Below are 23,079 nucleotides of genomic sequence, written 5' to 3'. Positions count from 1 at the left end.
AATATACATTCTAAACCTAACCATGATTGTAACTATCATGAAAAGTTGACTACTTATGTATTGAATTGAGGATGACAACATCAATCTCAACAACAATACAATTTCATCATTCAAGAATTTGTGGTTGTTACCATTTTGTTTTCTGAGAGATATATTTGTGGATTTGAAGCCATGTAAAGTTGTAGTCGACAAGCTACATTAATGAATATGTTGTCAGATTTTACCTGTTTGTGTTTTTTTCGAATATAACATCAGTTAATGCAGCAGCAAATCTGCGAAAACCTCGGAGTTTCTCCAGAGAAAACCAAGGCATTTCTCTGCCAATCAAAGCGGAACAGTCAGATAGTACTGTGCCAGTGACTGCAACAATTAGCCCGCAGATCAGTGGAGTGCACAATTGTGACGTGGTCAGTGTTTTGGAATGGAAAGATGGGATTGCTACTTTACCTGGAAGCAACTTGAAGGTTAGCAATTCTTTCTGAATTTGGACAACTTTTGCCCTTTTACAAAATATCCTGCATTGTAAATCCAATCCATGAAGCAAATAGAAACCATAGCATGATTTTTTTAAGACATTTTTTCCATTATTCTTCAGTTTCTTAAAGGCTGGACTAAATATATGGATATTGATGTTAATTGTAACCTCTCCCAAGTTGTTACTTTTTACATGTGAACCTCGCTGTTAAGCTGTCAGTAGCAGCTATATGGTCATCAAAAATCCAAATTTCACAAATTAATATTTACATTTTGGGTAATATTGATCATAATATGAAGTTATAGATGGTTTTTCCTTCCCTTGCCAGGGATTTTTAGTTCAGATTAAAATTATATTAAAATTATGGGCATATTTCCATCTCCCAGGCCCTGCCTAGTTGCTGGCTCTGCTACAGATAATACTACCCTGACTTGCAAATATGACTGGAGCAAAAGGGATTGTTTTGTTAAAGGATTGCTTTGCTTTGGATTGTCTGAAGGGTCTTCCAATATGCCTCTGCTGCCCGGAGCTTTGCACACAATTCAGTAAACTTGATGGGCTGCAGATGCTGTTCCTAAGACATCACAATAATTGTCCAAATGCCTCTATCATTGTATGGATACCTATATATCTCACCACAAATGGTGAACCAGTGAATGACTAGGTGCAACATACTTTTTTTATATAGGTGCAGATAAAACTTTCTTGCACTGGGGAGGGCTAGAATTTGGTGTATTATCTGGCTTTCAACTTTTGGCTGCTGCACAAGGCTTGGAGGGTTAATTCACCTGGTCTTTTAAATTTCTTGTTGTTGTAAGCCCTACTGATTTGAGGGAGGATTGATGCAATCCTCACTGCCATTTTCAGGGAGTACCCATTCCGATTCTGTAATTTCAGGAAATTGATCTGGTGTGTTGGAAATGCTCCTTCCTGTCTTGTATGCATTGAGATACCAGGCGTGAACCAATTGAGCCAATAAATTTAAGACAGTTGGCAAAAAAGCCAATGGGGAGGTGAGGAGCCAATTTCTTTTTTGCAGACCAAGTCATAAATAGGCATGTACTGCTTGAAAGGATGCTGATTGCAGATTCAATGTCAACTTTCAAAAAGAAATGAGATACTTACTTAAAAAGGGGAGAAATGCAACGTTAGGAGGAAAGACGAAGAAAGTGGATTTTGAGACATCTTTTTTCAAATAAATTGTTTAGGTGCAATGGGCTGAATGGTCTCCTGTAATTTATGATTCTTTGATGTCTGCACAACACATATTAATGATAGAAAAAAAATACTGTACTAAATCAGCATGTGCGCATTCAATGGATTGTTCTCCCTCAGTTTTTTTTTCTCTGGAATTAAAACATAAATCTTAATGGATTCTATTCAGTGAGGGTTTTGTTTATAAGATCTGAACTCTAAATGCGAAGTTAGAAGATGTTTGATTTTTATAATCACAGTTGTACAGCATAGAAACCGGTTGTTTGGCCCTACACCTCTATGCTGACCATCATGCCACTCCATACTAATTCCACTTGCCTGCATGAATTCTATATCCCTCTATCCCTAGCTCATTCAAGTACTTGTCCAGATGCCTATTAAATGTTGTTACTGTTCCTGCCTCCACCACCACCTCTGGCAGCTCATTCCAGATACCAACTGTTATTTGTATGAAAAATTTACTGCTCAGATCTCCTTTAAACCTCCCTCTCACCTTAAAGCTATGCCCTTTAGTTTTAAACACCCCTACCATGGGAAACAGGCACTGGCTATCTACCCTATCCATGCCTCCCACAATTTTATATACCTCTATCATGTCACCTCTCAGCCTCTGTCACTCCAGGGAAAACACACCTAGTCTATCCAATCTCCTGATAACCCAAGCCCTCCATCCAGGCAACATTCTTGTGAATCTTTTCTGTAGCTTAGTCATGTCTTTCCTATAGTGTGGTGACCAGAACTGCACACAATACTCCAAGTGTGGCTTAATCAACATTTTCTACAATTGTAAAATGACATCTCAACTCGTATACTCAATGCTTCGGCCAATTAGTGCAATATATTCCATAATTTCACAAAGAATTAAATGGAAGAAAAACATTTTACCATTAACTTGCTCAACTAGTTCCTCTGGTGATGTTTATTTGCTTCTTCTTAAGTGTTTTTGGTGGATGAGTGTTAAATGATGCATTTGTTTTTCTTTGTAGTTCCGACTGAATGAATTTGGAGTTCTGGAGGTTGTCAGCTCAGAAGGTATTGTGACAAAATCAGTGACGAAAATATCTCCAGCAACACCTGTAGAAGCTGAGAGTGATACTTGCAGTGAGGCTGGCTGGAATACAACCACTCCTAATGAAGGTAAGGCATATCTACTGGGATACAGTGGCATTTCGGGTCATAACCTACAGTTGATTCAGCAGATTTTAAACAGTCTCGACATTGTTTCAAATCTAAGTCTCTGGTAAATTTTGAGTTGCATTATGCCTCTTATTTTGGTAATTATTTTTCAGTTAGTCTTTAAGATACATGTTAAACTTAGTTCTAACTGGAGGCAAAGAATGCACTGGAGAGCTTTCACTTTTTGTAGGACCGGGGTGCTGGCAGGTGGGGTATGCTGACGGGGTGGTTTCCATAGATTCAGCAGCAATGTGGCAAATTATCATTCGTGCAAATTAAAGGTTTTTTAGGTTCCATTATTTAATAACTTTTGTGTAGTTACTGCATTGTATTTTATTGTTCCAGCTGTAATTTTCTGCTTTAGTCATCACTGGTTTTCACGTGATCTTTCAATCATCAAAAAATTATTTTTCATGTCACTTGATGTGTGTTTTAAAATTTTAAAAAATCTTTTGACAGTTTTTGTTTGCATATGTTTATATTCACTTTGTGATCTTGGGCAGAGTTTGTGGGCAGTGGTGCGGTACTCCCCTTGAAAACATTTCAAAAGGGCAGTGTAAAGAGGAAATTTAACCTTGTATCTCTAGTGCTTGTGCTGATCGTTGGGTTCCAATGTGTCTTGAGCAGATGTCTGGGACAGTTTCCAGACAGGGATAGGGTTCCCCTTGTCCTCACCTACCACCCCATGAGCCTCTGTATCCAACATATCATTCTCCGCAACTTCTGCCATCTCCAATGGGATCCCACCACCAGGCATGTCTCCCCTTCCTCCCTCCGTTTTCTGTAGGGATCACTCTATCCATGACTCGCTTGTCAGCTCATCCTTCTGCACCGATTTCCCCTCCAGGCCCTTATCCCTGCAACCGTGCTGTGTTACACCTGCCCCTACACCTTCTCCCTCACTGCCATTCAGGGCCCTAAACAGTCCTTCCAGCTGAGACAGCGCTTCACATGTGAATCAATTGGGGTCACTTATTGCATCCGGTGCTCCCGGTGCGGCCTCCTTTACATCGGTGAGACCTGACACAGATTGGGGGATCACTTCATCGAGCACCTTTGCTCCATCCACAGGAACTGCTAGGATCTCCCGGTGGCCAGCCATTTTAATTCTACTTCCCATTCCCACACTGACGTGTCTGTCCACGGCCTCCTCTACTGCTAAGTTGAGCCTAAATGCCTCGTATTCCGTCTTGGTAATCTCTAACCTGACAGCATCAACATTGATTTTTCTAACTTCTGGTAACCACTCCCCCTGTTTCCCCTCCCCTTTTTTTTGGTTTTCCCTTATCCCTCTAGTCCCTTTACCCCTTCTCTTTCCCCTCCCATGCCCTCCGACCTTCCCATCACCCACACCTTCCTCTCTCTGGTTCCCTACCTCCTTCCCTTTATTCCATGGTCTACTGTCCTCTCCTATCAGATTCCATCTTGTTCAGCCCTCTGTCTCTTCCACCTATCACCTCCCAGCTTCTCACATCATTCCCGCTTCTCCCCACCCCTCCCCCACCTACCGCCCTTCCCCTCCTGGATTCACCCATCACCTGCCAGCTCGTGCTCCTCCCCCTCCCCCCCCACCCTTTTATTCTGGCTTCTGCCCTCTTTCTTTCCAGTCCTGAAGAAGGGTTTTGGCCCAACATGTCGACTGTTTATTTCCCTCCATAGATGCTGCCTGACCTGCTGAGTTCCTCCAGCATTTTGTGTGTTGCTCCAGATTTCCAGCATTTGTAGTCTTTCTTGTGTCTGGGACAATTTCTATGTCTTAAATCTAAGAGGGAAATTTTGTCTTGTCACTATTATTCCAGCTACACCAGAAGTAGGTGAAGAGAAAGAGTGTCAGGAAAAGGATAACCATGCACAAAAAAATTCTGATTGCATCGTTTACAATGTTACAAAAACACAGAAATGTCTCATTGCAAAATCCCATAAACTCATAGGTGCTTAAATGATGATCATAAGATATTATGCTAAGATGACACTGTTTACACAACATGGAGTAAATCCTGTTAGCGATCGTTTCCACGATTTGAGCGACAATGTCCAACTTTTTCCCCAGCATCAGACCTGCATCTAATGTCAGTCTGTATCCAGTGCAAGTTTGAAGACTTCCTGACAGAGAAAGGTTGTCATTTGGTTGTCACAAAAGAAAAAGAACGAAGGGGGGAGAGATGTGAAATAAAATGAATCGGCTTTTGTTGGAATTTGTTTTCTGTGCATCATTAATTATTCAGAAATTGCCTGTAACTAATTGGAATCGTGTTTTAATTAGATAGCACAACATTTCTAAGTAATTCGAAAAACTTAGCTAATTACTTATAAACGTAAAATTAGCTTGATCTATTTCAAATTAATTAGTGAGCTGACGCTAATTAAAGGAATATTACATTATGATCCTAAAAAATTGATAATTAAACTGCCACCTGTAGTTTTACATGATTTCTGAAGGGCCATTGATGTAAAATGGTTGCTAGTCTGTCTATTTATGGGGAAAATTTATATATGCTATGGTTACCATATCCTCACATATGAAATATTCAAGAAATCTTGCAGCATTCAGTCGAAAGCCATTTATATGGATGTAAGTGATATATAAATTCATAATGCCTCCGTTTAATGCCTAAGATTTTCTCCTGAGTGCTCAGCTGTTTACCTGAAAGAAGGCAGGATAATTCACCTGTTATTTGCATTAATTCACCTCCATGCTTTTCAGTTTTTCCTCATGCCGCTTTTCAGCCCCGTTCCAAATTATTGGCAACAGACTTTATCATTACTTGCAGAATAGATAAAAGCAAGACTTTGAAGAGGGATCATCCCATCCTACACCTCCAATGTGCGATCCAGGCTAATACTGTCCCGAGCGCCATTTGCATCGTGGTGACTGAAATGGGTGGAAAAATGGTGCTTGGAGTCATAGTGTCATAGAGAGATATAGTATGGAAACAGGCCCTTCAGACCACCAAGTCCACTCTGACCGTCAAGTGCCTGCCTTTGCACTGACCCTACCCTAACTCATTTTATTCTCCCCACATTCCCTTCAACTCCCTGTAGATTCTACCACTCTCCTGCGCACTAGGGGGAATTTACAGCAGCCAATTAACCTACCAACTCACTTGTGGAAGGAAACCGGAGCACCCAGTTTCACGGAGAACGTGCAAACTCCACACTGACAGCACTGCAGATCAGGATTGAACACGGGTTGCTGGAACTGTGAGGCAATGACTCTATTAGCTGTGCAACTGTGCTTAGCTTCTAGTTGTTGAAAATTTGCAGGGCCTAGAAGCATAACAAGCATGGCGCAGCCTAGCCCCTAATTGCTGAGTGTACTGTGCTTTGTTTGGTGACTGAAGGTAGCTATTAGTGTGATTTCATGAATTGAGAGTAAATTATAGAGAGTGTGAATGAACAAGTAAGTAACAGTGGCCTGGTAAGTGTGAAGATGCTGCTCATTCATCTCCTCCCAGTGACACTGCATAAGTTTGCCGAGCCCCTGGTCTGCATTGCTTATTATCAAAATTGAAATATCAGTCTGCTACTTGATTAGCAATGCTTCTGTTTTGCATATCTAAATTCATTTCTGTTTTAAGGGTAAAGCCAAATTAATTAAGTAATTTGATATAGAGCCATAGTATATTTTCTGTTCTTTTGTGTGCTATTCTGTGAATTTTAATTTAAACTAGACAAAGGAAGAGCCATAGAATATGATTTTTAGATTCTTGTTCTTAATACTTTGCATTACTAATATTTCAATGATGATACAAACCTGTTATTTTCTCCATATTCTGTAATGCTGGTCTTCTCAAGCCCTGTAGATGTGCATGTAAGATGGTAGGTGGGTAATCTATTCTCAGGCTTCTGCTATTGAATCGCTGACTCACAATTGGAAAGAATGACACAGCAACTCATTAATAAAGTTGCTTTGAATTCTTCTGTCTTCTCAGGTTCCATGTGATAGTAGTCAAAAGTGATACATCTGAAATAAAGAACTCAATGAAGAGGATCTTCAGTGTGAATTATATCTCATTTCTCCAGAAAATTACACATTAATTTTCTAGTCTTGTACAGTGTATCACTCCATTGTACTAAGTTTGATTGTTTATAAAATATTAATTCCCCATCCTTCCAGATAGGTTCTCTATTATCAAAAGTTTCTCAAAAAAATCAAAATTTGTATAAATTGAATGAGTTTCCTTAAACCTGATGCATTCCTTTCATTAGATTTTCAGATTCACAAAACATTTCAAGATAGCAGTTTGAATAAAAGAAAATAGTTACAGATTGTGGCACCAAAGAAAAAACAAATTTACAGTAGGAGCTGGTATCAATAGAATGAAAACTATTAATCACCAAGGACACTTGTTGATCTTGTGTTACTTTCAGGTTGAATGCATCAGCATTAAAATGTCAACTAAAATTTTCATATTGCCAAGAATACTTGGGGCTGATTAAAAAATTAAAGGATCGATAGATATCTTGCATTAAATGGAAATACATTGCCATCTGTTAGTAGAAAGTGTATACACATGTGTCATTTACTCACCTTTCATTTTAATAGCATTAATGAATTAGTTAATAATTAAACAGAGTCTTGGTGGTGAAGTTCATGCCCATATTCAAATCAATTAATAGTGGAGTAATTTTTCAAATGATAATAATTATTTATGGTATCTTATTCTTACAGTGAAACAGACAAATGCATCTTACATGAATGAGCAGCCACATGTGGGAAGTGTCTGTTGCTGCACAAACTGTGGCCACTCTTATACAGTGGATGAAGTCAGAAGTGATAGAAGGTTCTGCAGTGAGCATTGTCTGCACCAATTTAAAGAGAAGTAAGATGTTCACATTCAAAGTTATCTATCAGAAGTATACAAGAAACATTTTCATTTGTGACAACTAGTGTAAATTCTTAGATTTATACCATTATAATGGGTACGTACTTGATGGATAAAAGAGGCACTATATCTTGTTGGTCCTATGACTGTACTCAGCGCAAAGTCCAATCCAGTATGGATAAAAGACCTGACGTAGCCCTGAAATTGCAGTCCACTGCCAATTAGTGGACCCTGAATCCTTGACTCAATCTGTCCTGTGCAATTAGAGCCAAAGACTCTTCAAAAACACTACCTTGGATTATTTTCCAATCATGAAAAGATGTTCCCTGAACTGAAGTCTTGTCTCCTACTGGCTTGACTCATGTGTAATCTCAAAAATGTAATAATGGAGAAGTCACAAATTGAGGCACCATCTTAAAATAAAAAATATCAAAATGTAAAAACATGGATAATTTGGAAGATTTTTAGCAGATTGCATAATGGATGTGGCACAAGATAACATGTGCCGCACAGCAAATCTTGCACTGAGATCATGGCCCAGCCATTAATATTTTGCAGCAAGCTGCTGGAAATTGAAAAATAAATCAAACAGCTGTGCAGTTGCTCTCGCCAAGTGAATGCCAGCTGTAACCACGACGACCCTGACAATTTCAGCATTTGGACTCGCAACCAAGGTCTCATTGGAGGAAAGAAAATTAAGAAAATTCCATGGCACTCATCAGGAAAGATCAGGGGAGTCTTTTGGTACCATTACAATCTGAAGCTGATTTATTGATTGATCATCTTGCTGATGTTTGCGGGACTTTTGTTGTGCAAGGTAGGTGCAGAATTTTTCTTTATGACAGGTCACTGCACTTCATGGAGATGTGACGAGAGTAGGTATCATAGGTCCTATAGCAAGTTTACTTGAGAATTTATTTTCCCCAGTAGATAATCCACATTACACAGGTTTCTGGGAAAAATTATCTTGATGCAGTACACTTCTGAGTAAAACTAGAACTTATGATATGTACAGATCTATTAGGCATTCTAGAAATCAATCAATTGACTAAAAAATATGATTGTCTATTTTACAGTCTTTGTTACATAAGCTGTAGGTCTCAGCTCCATGTTTACATAATACCTTTCACATGATGCAATTAACTTCTTACTTATAAACAGGTCACTCAGAATGGGCAGTGCAGCAGTGAAGAGAAGTGCTGGGGCAATATTAAAACGGGTTAAAAAAAGGAAAAGGAAAGTGTGCCTGAGTCCTAGTTCAGAATCCAATGAAGAATACGATTATGAATTAACTGAGTTGGAGCAGGCGGTAGGTGTTACAGTTTGTAATATTTTGGTGCTGAGCATTTCTGAATACTCTCCCAAAAACATTGTAGTGCTACTTTCAGAAAATTGCAAACTAAATGTAAATCTGTGAAATTCTGCATGTGTCTTCTCTTTTGGACTTGGACAATTTATGTTACTTTTCGCTGTTTCTTGTGCTACAGTTGGTGCATGTTGACTGCATTTGTGGAGATTTTACATTATGAGAGCACATGTCAGTGGGGACTCTGGGTCTTTTTGTCCATTAATTTTCATGGAGATAAATCCTGAAGGGCAATCTAACCTCCACGCACAAACTCCTGACGTGGACACCTATTTTTGTGACATACACTAACTGTACTAATTTCTAAATGTACTGACTGTAAGGTTATCCTGCTGTTACACAAATACTTTACAGCTGTAATTTTGATTTCCAGCTGACTTTTGTTAAACCCAGTGAGGCAACTTCAGATTTACTGACTCTTGTCTGATAAATTCTATTATGAGATTCTACAACATAGTTTTAAGTCAAATCATTCTGATGGAAGGAATACAGGAACAGGTAGCCAAGTCCCAGAGTGAAGCCACCTACTTTCTCACAGTTAGCCAGAGTAGGGTCACTGACTGCCTGTGCACCTATTTTAGTGCTGATTACAAAGTAATTAGTCAGATGAGTGACTCCAACCTACTTCTGCAGGCCACTAATAATCATCCACTGAGAGTGATACCTATTTATTGTTGTGTTCTGATACAAAAACAATAAAAGCTAAAATTCAGAAATATTGCCACTACAGTCACTCAGAGTCTAAGGCTGCAGAGGTCCAGTGTGAAGAATGCAAGACCAGAGTTATTACCACAGACTCTGAATTGGACTGCACCCATGAGGATGAACTTGTACTCATCCTCAAACCTTTAATTAATGGTGCTTGCTTTTTAATCTTAAAAATTAACATCAGTTCAAGGCATTAAAGCGTTCCTGCATTAAAATCAAATAATTGTTGATCAAGAAAATACCATGTTTTTTTTAAAAATCCATTTCATATTCGACTGAAGTTTTACTCCATCTGCTGAGAAGTAACCTCATGAGGAGTGTCTCCACCCTGGCTTCATTGGTTGGCTTGGAAAGTAGCAAATGGAATTTAATCCAGGGAAGAGTGAGGTGATACACTGAAGGAGAGGCAACAGGGCAAGGGAATGTACAATATAGGGGAACACTGAGAAGTGCAGAGGACCAGAGTGACCTTGGAATGTATGTCCACAGATAAGGTAGGAGGCCAGGTAGATGAAGTAGTTACAAAGGCATATTGGCTGCTTTCCTTTATTAGTTGAAACAGAACATTAGAGCAGGTTTATGCTAGAATTGTGTACAAAACTTGTTTGGTTATAATTTGAGCATTGTGTACAGTTCTGTTCACCATATTACAGAAAAAGTATGATTACACTGGAAAGGGTGTAGAATAGATTTAAGATGATGCTGCTAAGGAAAGTTTAGATCAACTGTGGTTGTTTTCTTTAGAACAAGCCTGACTGAGGAGAGACTGAACTGAGGTGTTTAAAATTATGAGGAGCTGAGAAAGAGTAAATAGAAAGTAGCTATTTCCCTTAGCAGAGGGATTAAAGCCAGAGAACATAGTTTTAAAGTAATTGGATAAAAAGTTGGATGAGTCAAGATGTTTTTGTTTGCGCAGAGGTAGATGGAGTTTGGGAAATTGTTGCCAGAAAGAGTTCTGGAGACAGAAATCTTCAGCTCATTTAAAAAGAGCTTTGATGTATACTTGAAGAAATGTGAACTGCAAGGCAAGAGACCTGGAAGGTGGGATCAGGCTGGCTAGCTCTTTTTCAACCAACAGGGACATAATGGGCCAAATGGCCTCCTTTGGTGTTGTACATTTTTTTGAAAGTGGGAACTTATTGCTGATCACCAGATTTGGGCCTACAGTAACTGACTGATGTGAAGTACCACGTTTTGTGTTAGTATCTTTGAACTCTAACAAAACTGGTAAAAACGGCAAATATAAACAACATTGACTAATTGATGCTTACCTTAAATATACTTCTAAACTTGGCTGTTCTTTGTGCATCACAATATTTTGTAGGCTGAGCGCAAGGAAGATTCTGGAAAAGTCAGGGGACATTTAATGGATGACAACAGTCACATGGAATTCAGACAAAGTCGACCTGATGAACCCAGTTGCACTTTCCCTGAACAGAGTATGTTCTGAGTTTCATGATCTGTGATGTTATAAAACAAAATCATGTAAGAAAAATGAAAAGGGTTTATTTGTCTTATCATATAGCGTATGTGGGGGAAGTGGTTGCTTATGCTGAATGTATGAAAGGTTGGTTGTACTCTGCAAATTTGGACCCATTAGCTTCAGTTTATTTTCCCAATCTATCTTTGGTAATTCAGCTGTCAAACCTTTGAAATTGGCTTTATTTAACTCCTGTTTCTATCCACACTGGGCCTCTCTCAAACTAAATACAGAATTCTGTCATATTTTGATCACGTCTCCATGCAATGACCTTATTAATCCTGCCTCATTACGCAGAACACAGAAATTCATCTGTTCCCTGATTGGTTCTGTCATTTTCTTTTAGATTCATGGAGTTATACAGCACAGAAACAGGCCCGTCAGCCCAAACTGTCATGCTGACCAAGATGCCTATCTGCACTAGTTCCATTTGCCTGCATTTAGCCCATAAACCTTTCCCGTGCTCTCTTTAACACACATGCGGGCCCTGGTTCCTGTGCTCCCTTTAACAAACTGGGAGCCTGATTCCCATGTTCCCTTCAAAAAAACGGGGCCCTGGTTTCCATGCTCCCTTTAAACTCACTGGAGCCCCATCATTTCATAGTTATAGAGTTATACAGCAAGGAAGTTGCCCCTTCACCTCAATTCATCCATGCTGACCAAGGTGCCTTGCTGAGCTTGTCCCATTTGCCTGCATTTGGCCCATTTCCCTCTAAATCTTTCCTATCCATGTACCTGCCCAAATGTCTTTTAAACATTATAATTGTGTCTGCCTCTACCACTTCCTCTGGCAGCCCATTCCATATACCCACCACCCTCTGTATTGAAAACTTGCCCCTCAGATCCCCTTTAAATCTTTCCCCTCTCACCTTAAACCTATACCCTCCAGTTTTAGATTACCACACTGATCCTTAAGGGGACCTACTCTCTCCCTTGTTACCTTTTTGCTCTTACTATGCCAAAAGAATCTTCTAGACTTCTCCTTTAGTTTATCTGCCACGGATATCTCAAATCCCCTTTTCACCCTCCTTATTTCCTTCTTAAGGGTACTCCTACATCCCTTATACTCCTCAAGGGACTTGCTTGATCCCACTTGCCTATACTTGAGATATGCCTCATCCTTTTTGCTGATCAATATCCCTCATCAACCAGGGTTCCTAATCCTGCCAGCCTTGCCCTTCACTCTAAGGGGAACATGCTGGCCCTGAACTCTCCCTATCTAATTTTTAAAGGCCTCCCACATGCTAGATGCTCCTTTACCTGCTAACAGCCTCTCCCAATCAACCTTTGCAAGTTCCTGCCTCATGCCATCAAAGTTAGCCTTGTCCCAATTTGGCACCTGTGGACCAGTCCTATCTTTTTTCATAATTATCTTGAAACTAACAGAATTATGGCCACTGCTCACCCATTGGTACATTACCTACTTTCCTAGCCTCATTTCCTAAGAGGAGGCCGAACGTAGCTCTTTCTCTAATGGGGCTATCTACCATTTACATACTGTTTCGGAAAACTTTGCTGGACACACTTAACAAATTCTGCCCAATTTAATCCCTTAGCACTATGGCAATCCCAGATAGTATTAGGGAAGATAAAATCACCTACTATTACAACCTTACTATCCCTCCACCTATCTGCAATTTCCCTACATATTTGCTTCTCTAATTCCCATTGACTGCTGGGGGGCCCTTTCATATAATCCCATTAAAGTGATTCCCCTTTTTTATTTCTAAGTTCTATCCATCTGGCCTTGCTGGACGTTCCTCCCATGATATCCTAAGTACTGCTGTGATGTTCTCCCTAATCAATAGTGCAACTCTCTTCTCTAACCTCTACCTCTATCACACCGGGAGCATCTGTAATGGCTGTAATATCAGAATCCCAGGTGCCAATCCATGCCCTGGGTTCTTCTGCCTTACCCGTCAGGCTACTTGTAGTAAAATAAGTGCAGTTTAGCCTCTCAGATTTCCCTCACTCCTTGTCCTGCCCCTGCCTGGTCTGCCTACAGAACTTGCTCACGTTAACCTCTACAATTGCTTCATCTTTCTCATCTGATACACCACTACTTTGGGTTCCAATGTCCTCTTAATTGTTCCAGAAAATTGTCCTGAATGCATTTAATAAACATATTCTTTTAAGTAACGTTGGCAATTTGTTCAGTTTATAATGAAAGTTATGTCCATGATTATTGTTTTACTACAAATTTATCATAACGCTTGTATAAACAACATTTTTGTTCTGTTGGAGGGTCTATGAACTGATCTTTGTTCATCGTTGTCTCTTCAAATACTAATCTTATTTCCTTTTTTTCTGGACCAAGGTAATTCTCCCTGTACTGCCCTTAATTCAGCCTTTACAATCACGGATACCCCACTCCCTTGTCTGTTCATTCAGAACAGCACCCTGGAATATTTAGCCGCTGGCCTTGGTCATTTAGCAATAATATTTCTGCAGAGACTTTTGGATCAAACCTTTCTTAGTGTCAAACAGCACAGAAGCAGATCCTTTGACCCACCATGTATATGACGACCATCAAGCCCTTGGTTACTTAAACCATCTTCTAGCACTTGACCTGTTGCCCTCTATGCCTTGGCAATTCAAGTTATTATTTAGATACTTCTTAAATGTTGTGAGAGTCTAGATTCTAACCATACGCTGGGTGAAAAAGTTCTTCCTCAGGTCCACAAACGATCTGCTGGAGGAACTCAGTGGGTCGAGCAGTATCTGTGGGAGGAAAGGAATTAACGATACTTCATGTCGAAACCCTGCATCAGGACCTAAAACGTCGACAGTTCCTTTCCTCCCACAGATACTGCTTGATCTGCTGAGTTCCTTCCGCAGGTTGTTTGTTTCTCCAGATTCCAGCATCTGCAGTCTTTTATGTCTTCCTCAGATACCCTCTTTGCAGAGAGAAACAAACTTAATATTTCGAGCCGACTTTTCTGTGCTGCAACTATCTACAGAAGTCTAATGAAGTATTGCAATTGATCAGCACACGAGATGCTGGAGAAACTCAACAGGTCAGGCAGCATCTATGGAGGGAAACGGACAGTCGATGTCTCGTGTTGAGACCCATCTTCTCAACTGTTCATTGCCTGCCATAGGTGCTGCCTGATCTGCTGAGTTCCTCCAGCATCTCTTGTGTTGCTCCAGGGTCCAGCATCTGCTGTCTCTTGGATCTCCATATTACAACTGATCATATGCAGGATATAATAGTTTCAGTTTGATACTATAACAGTACAGCAGCTTTGCACTCCAGCATGTTGCCTGATAAATAACCTGTCTTATGAATGCTCCTTAAGGCAGTATTTTCATTTTTTGCTGAGAGGTCAGAGGTTGACACCTAGTGGAAGGAAGGTACGTTCCTATTATAAGAGGAAGTTGGTGGGTAAGACACACTCGTACGTCTCAAATGTTGATTCTAGTTTACAAATCTGTTTCTATATTTTGAACCACAGAAAAAAAGTTTGTGTTTCTAAAGCAACTGTCTGTGGCATGTCTCTGAGCTCCTAACAGCCAGTGAAATAATTTGAAGTATAGTCACTGCTTTTTATTTAGGTAAACACAGTGCCAGTTTGATCACAGCAAAGTTTCACAAACAATATTCAACTGAATGACTTTGTAATAAGTTTTGGTGGGATTGTTTGCAGGTTGAATGTGACAGAAAACTACCAGGATTCCCTTTTCTTGAAAAAATTTTGTCAAGATATTTTAATTGAATGGACTCATAAGTTTAATGACTTCTCCTATAGACAATTCTTTTAACACTGCTTAGTCACTCTGATGTTCAGCCTAGATTGTGTTCTAAATCTTCATTGGAGCTTGAGCTTGCAACATTTTCAATAAGAAGTAATGGTGCTACCACTGAACAAATGAGAAAACATTTTTTTGATTAAGACTTGGAGGATGCTGGATGAGGTCACAAAACTTTTAAAACTTGCAATGATCACAAGAACACTTGCACTTTTATGGCCTGATACTTTGGTACTGTTACCATTAAGTTGCCAAGTTACTTGGATAGCAGTGGTCATATGATTTTAAAATTGGCAACATAAGTAATGCAGAATGTTTGTGGAGAGATCTATAATTATTGCTTGCTTGTCAACTTAATCCATTTTGGCTGCACCTTGGTCTGAGTCAGAAATACTTTGAATCTACATTACTTGCATTGCAAATAGGGAAAAGTGCATGATACAAAATAAAAATATGGGACCATGCTTTTTCATGAAGCTTGTGAGAAATTACTCAGAAGCAAGGATGGTACCAGAGATTTAATAAAATATTAGAACACAATCTGCTGATGACGTGCTTTTGGTAGCATTTCTGTTGCTGAGCAAATTTCAGTACAACTATATCATGCCGCAATATTGTCACATTTATCCTCATTAAGATTTAGGAGTGAAAAGTGGCATTGAATTATATATCTTGTGTAATATTTTATACTGTTATTATACTAGCATATTCTTTCTGATAGTTCTTTTACTTTATTCTTTTTATGAATCTGTGCAATAGATGCATAGTTTAAGGGATGTTTGAAAGCTGCTAGATAATATTCAATGATATTTTTTAGGCTGTTTTGGACGATTGAGCGGAGGATTTTAATCCTTGGCAGCTGAAAGGAAATTTGTTCTATTGCGAAATTTGTTCTGTTGTCCGATCATAAGTTAATGTTAGAACTGATCTCCTTGTGCAAAATGGGTGTTAAACAAAAACAATCCAATTCAGCACATGATTAGTTATGAATTTGGTATTCTGCAAGGAAATGTTTCTGTATTTAAAAATAATGTAAATATCACTTAATCTTTCATGTATTTTTTATTAGCTGTTTCTGTGGTTGGAAAGAATAAAATCTGGTCTTGGGCTTCATACTTAGAAGAGGAAAAGGCTTTTGCTGCTCCTGTCAAACTCTTTCGAGAGGTAATAATCATTACTTGCGTAGTGTTTTCTGAAATAATAAATCTGACTGAAATGACTCAATCTTTATGCAGAACTGATTCACTCATTATGACCCTGAGATTTAGGGTAAAATGTAAGAGTGTTAAGAAACAAAGGTGGGGGATAATTATTTAACCAGCCGAATCATTTTGTGAAGATTACAGTGAATGAGCCCATCATTGCTTAAATTTATCTACTTGGTGGTACTTAGTTACACTCCTCTGTTCCCTACAGATTCAGGTCATACTTGTTGCATGGTCTTATCCTTTTAGTGGCATTGATTCAGATATGCAGGACCAGTGATAACCAACGTTATTTTGTATTGTTATACAGCAACAGCAGTTATCCTCAAAGAAGATTGTCTACTTAAATGGAGGGCAAAGTGTATTTGTGCCTTGATAGGTTTGCAAAGCTGGCATAGTAGTACTTTGTGATAATGGGCTCAATTAAATGACGTTTTCCATATTTGGGCTAGATATCTAATAAGAAGCAAGTTACTTTATCTCAGGAACAAATATAGATGTTAATCTAAGTAACTGATTAAATAACAGCAAGAAATATATCTGAAGTTCTTTTTAGACCCATTATTGTCTTACATGTGTGCAAGACTATCAAATTTAAGATGTGATGGGGGTAAATATTCATTTTCAGCTACTAGTGCAAATGGTGAAAAATTTTGGGATTATTTTCTTTCTTACAATATAGTCCTGCCAGAAATTGAGGATGTAGTCAGATCATAGTGGCTGTTATGCATTAATGTCACTGATATGTAACAATTTATGACGTATGGAGTATGTTCCTGGATTGATTATTACTTTATCAGTTATTAACAAAAATGTCAATTTTGTTAGCTTCTGCATTTAGAAGAATTCTTTGGATAATGACTTTAAAAACAAATTTCTGATAGATTTCCCCTGAGTCTTTGACATACCTGTTTTATTAGACAAAAACATGTTTTAATTAATTTGGTTTTGTTATTTATGTAAAATCAATTTCGAACAATGGGTTATAGCATATAAGATGGCAAATTTGCTCCATGTGCTCATGACTGCCTGCACTAATGGTTAAATATACAAAGGGTGTGGGGGGTGAGAGCAGAGCATAAAGTAATAAAGATGGTTGTTTTTAGTTAAATTAATTGCACTCATAGTGATGAATTTTGTTATTTTTTTTAAATGTGACTACAGTTTTCTTTCCTTGAACAGTATCAGTCCTTTCCACAGAATAAGAATGCATTCAAGGTTGGCATGAAGTTAGAGGGTATTGATCCCACACATCCATCTATGTACTTTGTACTCACCGTATTTGAGGTACGGAAAGCTTCAGTTATTTTTAATGTTCACAGTAGAAAAAGTAATCAACATCTAAAAATGATTCCATGTGGTGCAAATATAAATATATAATATTTACATATGTAAATTGGCTTTCAGTTAAATATATTCGTTAGTTTTGTTTCAGCACATGAGCCTCCTGCCAAACGTCCACTGTGAACTGTTGAAATTAAAGTCAATAATTTCAGAAGAATAATCGACTGATGTATTTGTATGCGCAGACATAATATGTGAGTTGAGTGTAGGTAACCAGATCTACTTCATTAACATTTGAATGTTGTATTCTTTGTGACAGATGCAAATAAATGTCTTACAGAGAGCTGCTGTGTGACAGGTATAAAACAATAAACAGAGGGAGAGACGTGGGATATTGACAAGAAAAGAATATGGAAAGCAAATTAATCATATGACCCCATGCAATGGAGTTGTATCAAACAAATGTGTCCCATATGATCCTGTCTCAGGATGCAGAAAATACATCTGAATGTTACAAACTTTCTATCACATGCAATGATTGTTAGTTTGAATAATAAATGATAGCAGTTTTGAAGCTCTACCAGTCAGTGAACAGCTAGTCTCCACACAAAACAATAACAGCCTTTATATGTCTTTGATAAAGTAAAGATTCCAAAGGAACAAAATAAAAAGAGCAGATGCAAGCTCTGGAGGCAGAGATAGAGTGGGTTACGAAAAGCCTCATTGAAAATCTGGCTGTCGTGAAAGGTTTTAAATGTGAAGAAGCATGAGGTAATCAGGTTTAACATGGGTTCAAAGGAGGAAAGTTTTTTTTTCACAGGAGGCCCAAATATTGTTTGTAGTTTAAGAATGAGTTACTGTACTGGGATCCATCACAGGTGAATGAATATAGGATTAATCTGTTCACAGCTCAGGGCCAGAGATTTGCAGGGATTTGAGCAAGTGGAATTTATACTCTTTAATTTGAGCTGGAAAGAAAAAAATAAATATTGTGTGTTTAAATCTTGATGCCCGATGCCATTCTCTGATTCAGTCCTTAACTACCATGCCCGTATATCTTTTCTTGTTCAATATCTTAAGCCTTTCTAACACAGTTTGCAAAGGCTTCTTAGTGAGTGATCTGCTGAGCAGGTTAAAAAACAATGTCTCAAGTGCAGGGACATTATAAGCATTCTTAATGATGCTTGCCATTTCCATGGGAGTACATATAGAGCTTGTGAGACACTTTGTGACTTCAAGCCCACCATTGGAATAACAGCCCTGCAGAACTTGGCTATATGGCACCAGATTTGGACCCCAAAAACTTTCAAAATGTAGAATGATTTCTTTTCCTACACATGCTTTATTAGTGCTAGTTTGATTACACAGTACAAGAGAAAAAACGAAATAAGTGCCATGGCAAACAGATAAATATCTTTGTGTTTGTCATCTGAGAATCAGCAAATAATTATCACAAGTAATCGTAATTATTCATTTGAACTACTTGCTGGAGTGCAATCTACTAAATCAGTTGTATGGACAGTGATCATGTATACTTTCTCAGTCCATTGATAGTACCTTGGTCTGATTGACGTCTCCTGCATTTTGGTCAATGTGTGATTGTAAGACTAACTCAGCTGAAAATTATAGATGTGGCAACTAATTCACATTAGTTTTGTCTTGGCAAGCAATATCAACAAATCATGTTCTTTTGTTTGCTTCTCCATATGCATGTAACTTGCTCCCAGTGAACCTTAGACATTTAAAAAAATTGTAATGGTACTTGGCAAACTGCGGAAGAACTTAGCGGGTCAAGCAACATCTGTGGAGGCAAAAGGTTTTGGGTTGAGACCGTGCAGCAGGATGTCCTGATGTAGGGCCTTGATCTGAAACATCGACTTACATTTTTTGCCTCCACAGATGCTGCTTGACCTGCTGAGTTCTTCCAGTGTTCTTTTGTTTTGTCCCAGATTTCAGTGTATGTAGCCTCTTTTGTCTTCTTGGCAAACTGTGACTTTCCAGGCAAAAAAAAGCGTCATCTAACCATCTTTATAAGTTTAGCAAAATGAGCAATCTCATCAAAACATACAAAAATTCAAAGGGCTTGACAGACTAGATGCAAATATTTAAAAAATCAAGGGAAATGGGGACAGTGCTGAGGTAGAAGATGAGCTACGATCTTCACGAATGATGCAACAGATTTATATAATAGCCTATTTCTGCTCCTATTCCTTTTGCTCATAGGCACCCTCCTGAGTGTTGTAGTGGTTGCTGGACAGTTTTATTACAACCTCTTATACTTTTGGAGTTGATATTGAAATTTAAGCTTTTCAATTCTCAACAGTACTGAAAGGAGTCCAAATGAACTCTGGTCACAAGATGGAAATGTGGAAAAATCTCTTAAACTTAAATCTCATAACTCTCACTCATTGCCAATGGTGGAAAAGGCAGGATATCATAATTGAGTCAATCACAGGAACAGCAGATACCCAAGTCCATGCACAATATGACATAATGTTTATGTTGTAGCTTGCAAGCAAGCCACACGTGACCAGGAATTGGAGAAATGCCCGTTACTGTGAAGTTTTGTGTAATCTCCTGTTTGTGAAAATATGATAGCCTCATCTGGCTGTTTTTTTCCTATTGCTTTTGTAGTTGGAAATAGTTATTTGTTTGCTCTTATTTTTGTGAATAGTCTAGATTTAACATAATGGCTAGAATTAATGTTTAGAGCACAAGCATTTGTAAAGAGCAGAGATGAGTTGCAAGACTGCTTGCTGGTTAGCACTGAGTTCCAAATCTTAATCATCTCATTCTGGATGGTGCCCAGTAGAGATTGCCTGTTATTTTTGTGGTATAAAGGAGGTTCAGTTTGTTCTTGTCCTAGTCTGGCACACATCTCTTTAGCTTATAGAGGACAACATTTTAGAGGCCTATCATTCACCTTTTTTTTCAGCCATAAAGTGGCCATAAGCTTGTGATGCAACAGGAAAATAATACAAATAAAAGCAGGTTGCTTATCAGTTGATGGAAAACAGATAAAACTAAGTCTCATGAAGAATGCAGCTTCGTGATTCTGCCAGCAAACATGAATGTCACAAAAATTCTTGATTTGGTTAACTAATTCATTTCTGCTGGAAATCCAGTTGCTATAGTTTATTCTAGTTAATTGAAAAACATGAAAGAATGCTGAGGCTTTGCCACTTAATTTATTGCCTCTTGTTAGTGACTGCCTATCAATGATTCACCTAGTTGTAAACTAGAAGTGGTAAAATTTTCAAATGAAGTCTGAATAAGAAAAAGAATATTACCAATTTTTGTTCTTTTGTTATCCATATATCGTAATATGTACGATCAGATTTAAGGTAAGGCAACAGAATGAGAAGAAAGAAAGCAATTTAAAATTTCAACTGCATGAAGGCTCCCTACAACAGGAGATTAATAACAGTATTTTCTTTTTGGAAGGTTTGTGGTTATCGCTTGCGACTCCATTTTGATGGTTATTCTGAGTGTCACGATTTCTGGGTGAATGCTGATTCTCCAGACATCCATCCTGCAGGATGGTGTGAGAAGACAGGCCATCGATTATATCTTCCCAGAGGTGAGAGACACATTGACATGTCTTATTAGCTTTGGGTATAATTATTGTCCAATCATCCCAGTTTGTGAGTTAAAATGACCACCCTCCCTCATATTGGAGACATTTAGTATAATACATACCAGTTCAAAATTGTAGATGTGGCAGCAATTTATATCATATTTAGTAAGATTTATGCATGTTATGATAAATTTGATTTGATTGCATTAAATTGTAGTATTATCTGAACCAATCAATTGATTTTATCTGTATTGACAAATATGTTTGCTGTGCTCTGCTATATAATTAATGTTTTGTGCATAAAATTAAAGCTTTTGACAATGTCTAGGATTGTTCTGTTGTGTGGCAGCAGTCGAGGAATCATGTAAAAGGAACAAGAATATACGCTTTCCACTAGATGGCGTCAAAGCAACACAAGAACAATCAAAAGGACAACATTTTAAACAAAATAAATAACCTCAGGGGATGAATCTGAAGTTGATGTGAATTTAGGGTACAGGTTGATATTAATTTGTAGAGGATTATATCAGTTGTATCAGTAATGCCATTATGTTCCCATTTTAGGGTATAAAGAGGAAGAGTTCAACTGGCCAAATTACCTAAGGATAACAAAATCCCAAGCTGCACCGAAGCAGCTCTTCATCAATCAAAATACAGTAAGCACCTACACCATCCTTAAACAATTTCTTAGATTGGGCTGCTTAAACAAGTTGTGCATTGAAAGTAGTGTTTTCTATGAATCTGCTTAATGAGATTTGCAATAATAGGGGAATTTGATACATTTTTAATATAACAATTCGCAAGAATTTAAAGGCAACTGTTTCTGGTATATTTGTAATATAATTTAGTAACATTCATTCTTATGTATTATTAATATTGTTGACAATGGTGCAACGAACACATTGCTGAAAATACAAAGAAATTAGAATGTGGAAGGAAGCCATTCAGCCCAACAAACCAATGTTCATGATTGCCCTTTACACAAGGAAGTCTTGATCACATTTGCTCACTTTATCCCTTTAACTCTCTATTTTCTGGAGTTGAATTCCACAGCTTCAGAACTACTCATGTGAATAAGGTTAAGACCCCACGTTTTACCTTTTTCATTTAATTTTGTTGGTCCTTTTTATATCAATTTTTTTCAGAAGCAGAGAAAGGCTCACCCTTGTTCTGTAAAAGTAAAACATTGCAGATGCTGGACATCTTAAAACAAAATAGAAAATGTTGGCAATGAACAGAGGTCATGCAACATCTGTAGGGAAAAAAGGACTTAATGTATTCTGATGAAAGGTCATCAGCCAAAATGTTAACTCTGTTTTTTCTCTCCACAGATGTTTCCAGACCTGCTGAACATTTCTTAAATTTTCTGTATTTATTCTATTTTGAATTTGGTTTTCTTACATGATAATTCTAAATAATTCTATCATACTATCCCACATTTTTCATAATGTTTCAAGTCTGTTCATGCTAGATGATATCCTAATGAACCCTTCCTAACTGAAGTCTCAGACCATTGCTTTCAATAAAAACCCAATAATGCACACAGTATTCTTGCTGGGGTCCCATTAAGGTTTTATTTAACCTCATCATTACCAACTAACTTAATATTGCATACATTTCATCATTGAGCTATGATTCCATAAGCCTTTTGTTATGGTCTTATCAATCTGATGATCTGCCCTCACTGTGTCCATTTATGCTTTATTCTTTGACACCTATGGTGAAGATTTCTAATTCAGTCTGAAAAGATAAAAATTGCTTAAAATGAGATGCTTTTTAGCAACCTGAATTTAGTACTGTTTTGCAAAATTGCATCCTCTAAGTTAAACTATCAACAAACTCAATTTGGACAGTACTTCTCAGGAAGGATATACAGGAAGGGGATTTATCATAAATTCAGCAAAATAATATTAGAACTTACAAAGCGATATGGATACAAGCTGCATGGATTTGGTTCATATTCCCTTAAGTTCAATAATGTGATTTTAATTAAAATGTTTAAAATGATAAAGATTCT

The 23,079-nt window shown here is 38.0% G+C and overlaps 1 protein-coding gene across 4 annotated transcripts in view; it reads left to right on the top strand.

Moving 5' to 3' along the window:
- Window positions 1-23,079, top strand: part of l3mbtl1 (L3MBTL histone methyl-lysine binding protein 1) — a 52,442-nt gene that overhangs the window by 3,488 nt on the left and 25,875 nt on the right. For 3 of the 4 annotated variants that reach the window (XM_052031308.1, XM_052031309.1, XM_052031310.1), the window contains 9 exons: window positions 256-464; window positions 2,677-2,827; window positions 7,539-7,689; window positions 8,854-9,001; window positions 11,091-11,205; window positions 16,066-16,160; window positions 17,384-17,488; window positions 20,930-21,065; window positions 21,627-21,718. In XM_052031308.1, coding sequence (XP_051887268.1) covers window positions 256-464; window positions 2,677-2,827; window positions 7,539-7,689; window positions 8,854-9,001; window positions 11,091-11,205; window positions 16,066-16,160; window positions 17,384-17,488; window positions 20,930-21,065; window positions 21,627-21,718 — 1,202 coding nt within the window. Of the gene's footprint in view, window positions 1-255; window positions 465-2,676; window positions 2,828-5,985; window positions 6,068-7,538; window positions 7,690-8,853; window positions 9,002-11,090; window positions 11,206-16,065; window positions 16,161-17,383; window positions 17,489-20,929; window positions 21,066-21,626; window positions 21,719-23,079 lie in introns of those variants that run through there. The other variant, XM_052031311.1, reaches the window with a different exon arrangement.

This window comes from Pristis pectinata, chromosome 16, assembly GCF_009764475.1.
Source record: "Pristis pectinata isolate sPriPec2 chromosome 16, sPriPec2.1.pri, whole genome shotgun sequence".
NCBI lineage: Eukaryota > Metazoa > Chordata > Chondrichthyes > Rhinopristiformes > Pristidae > Pristis > Pristis pectinata.
Note: the sequence above shows the minus strand (reverse complement) of the source record. Positions and strands in the feature narration are given on the sequence as shown.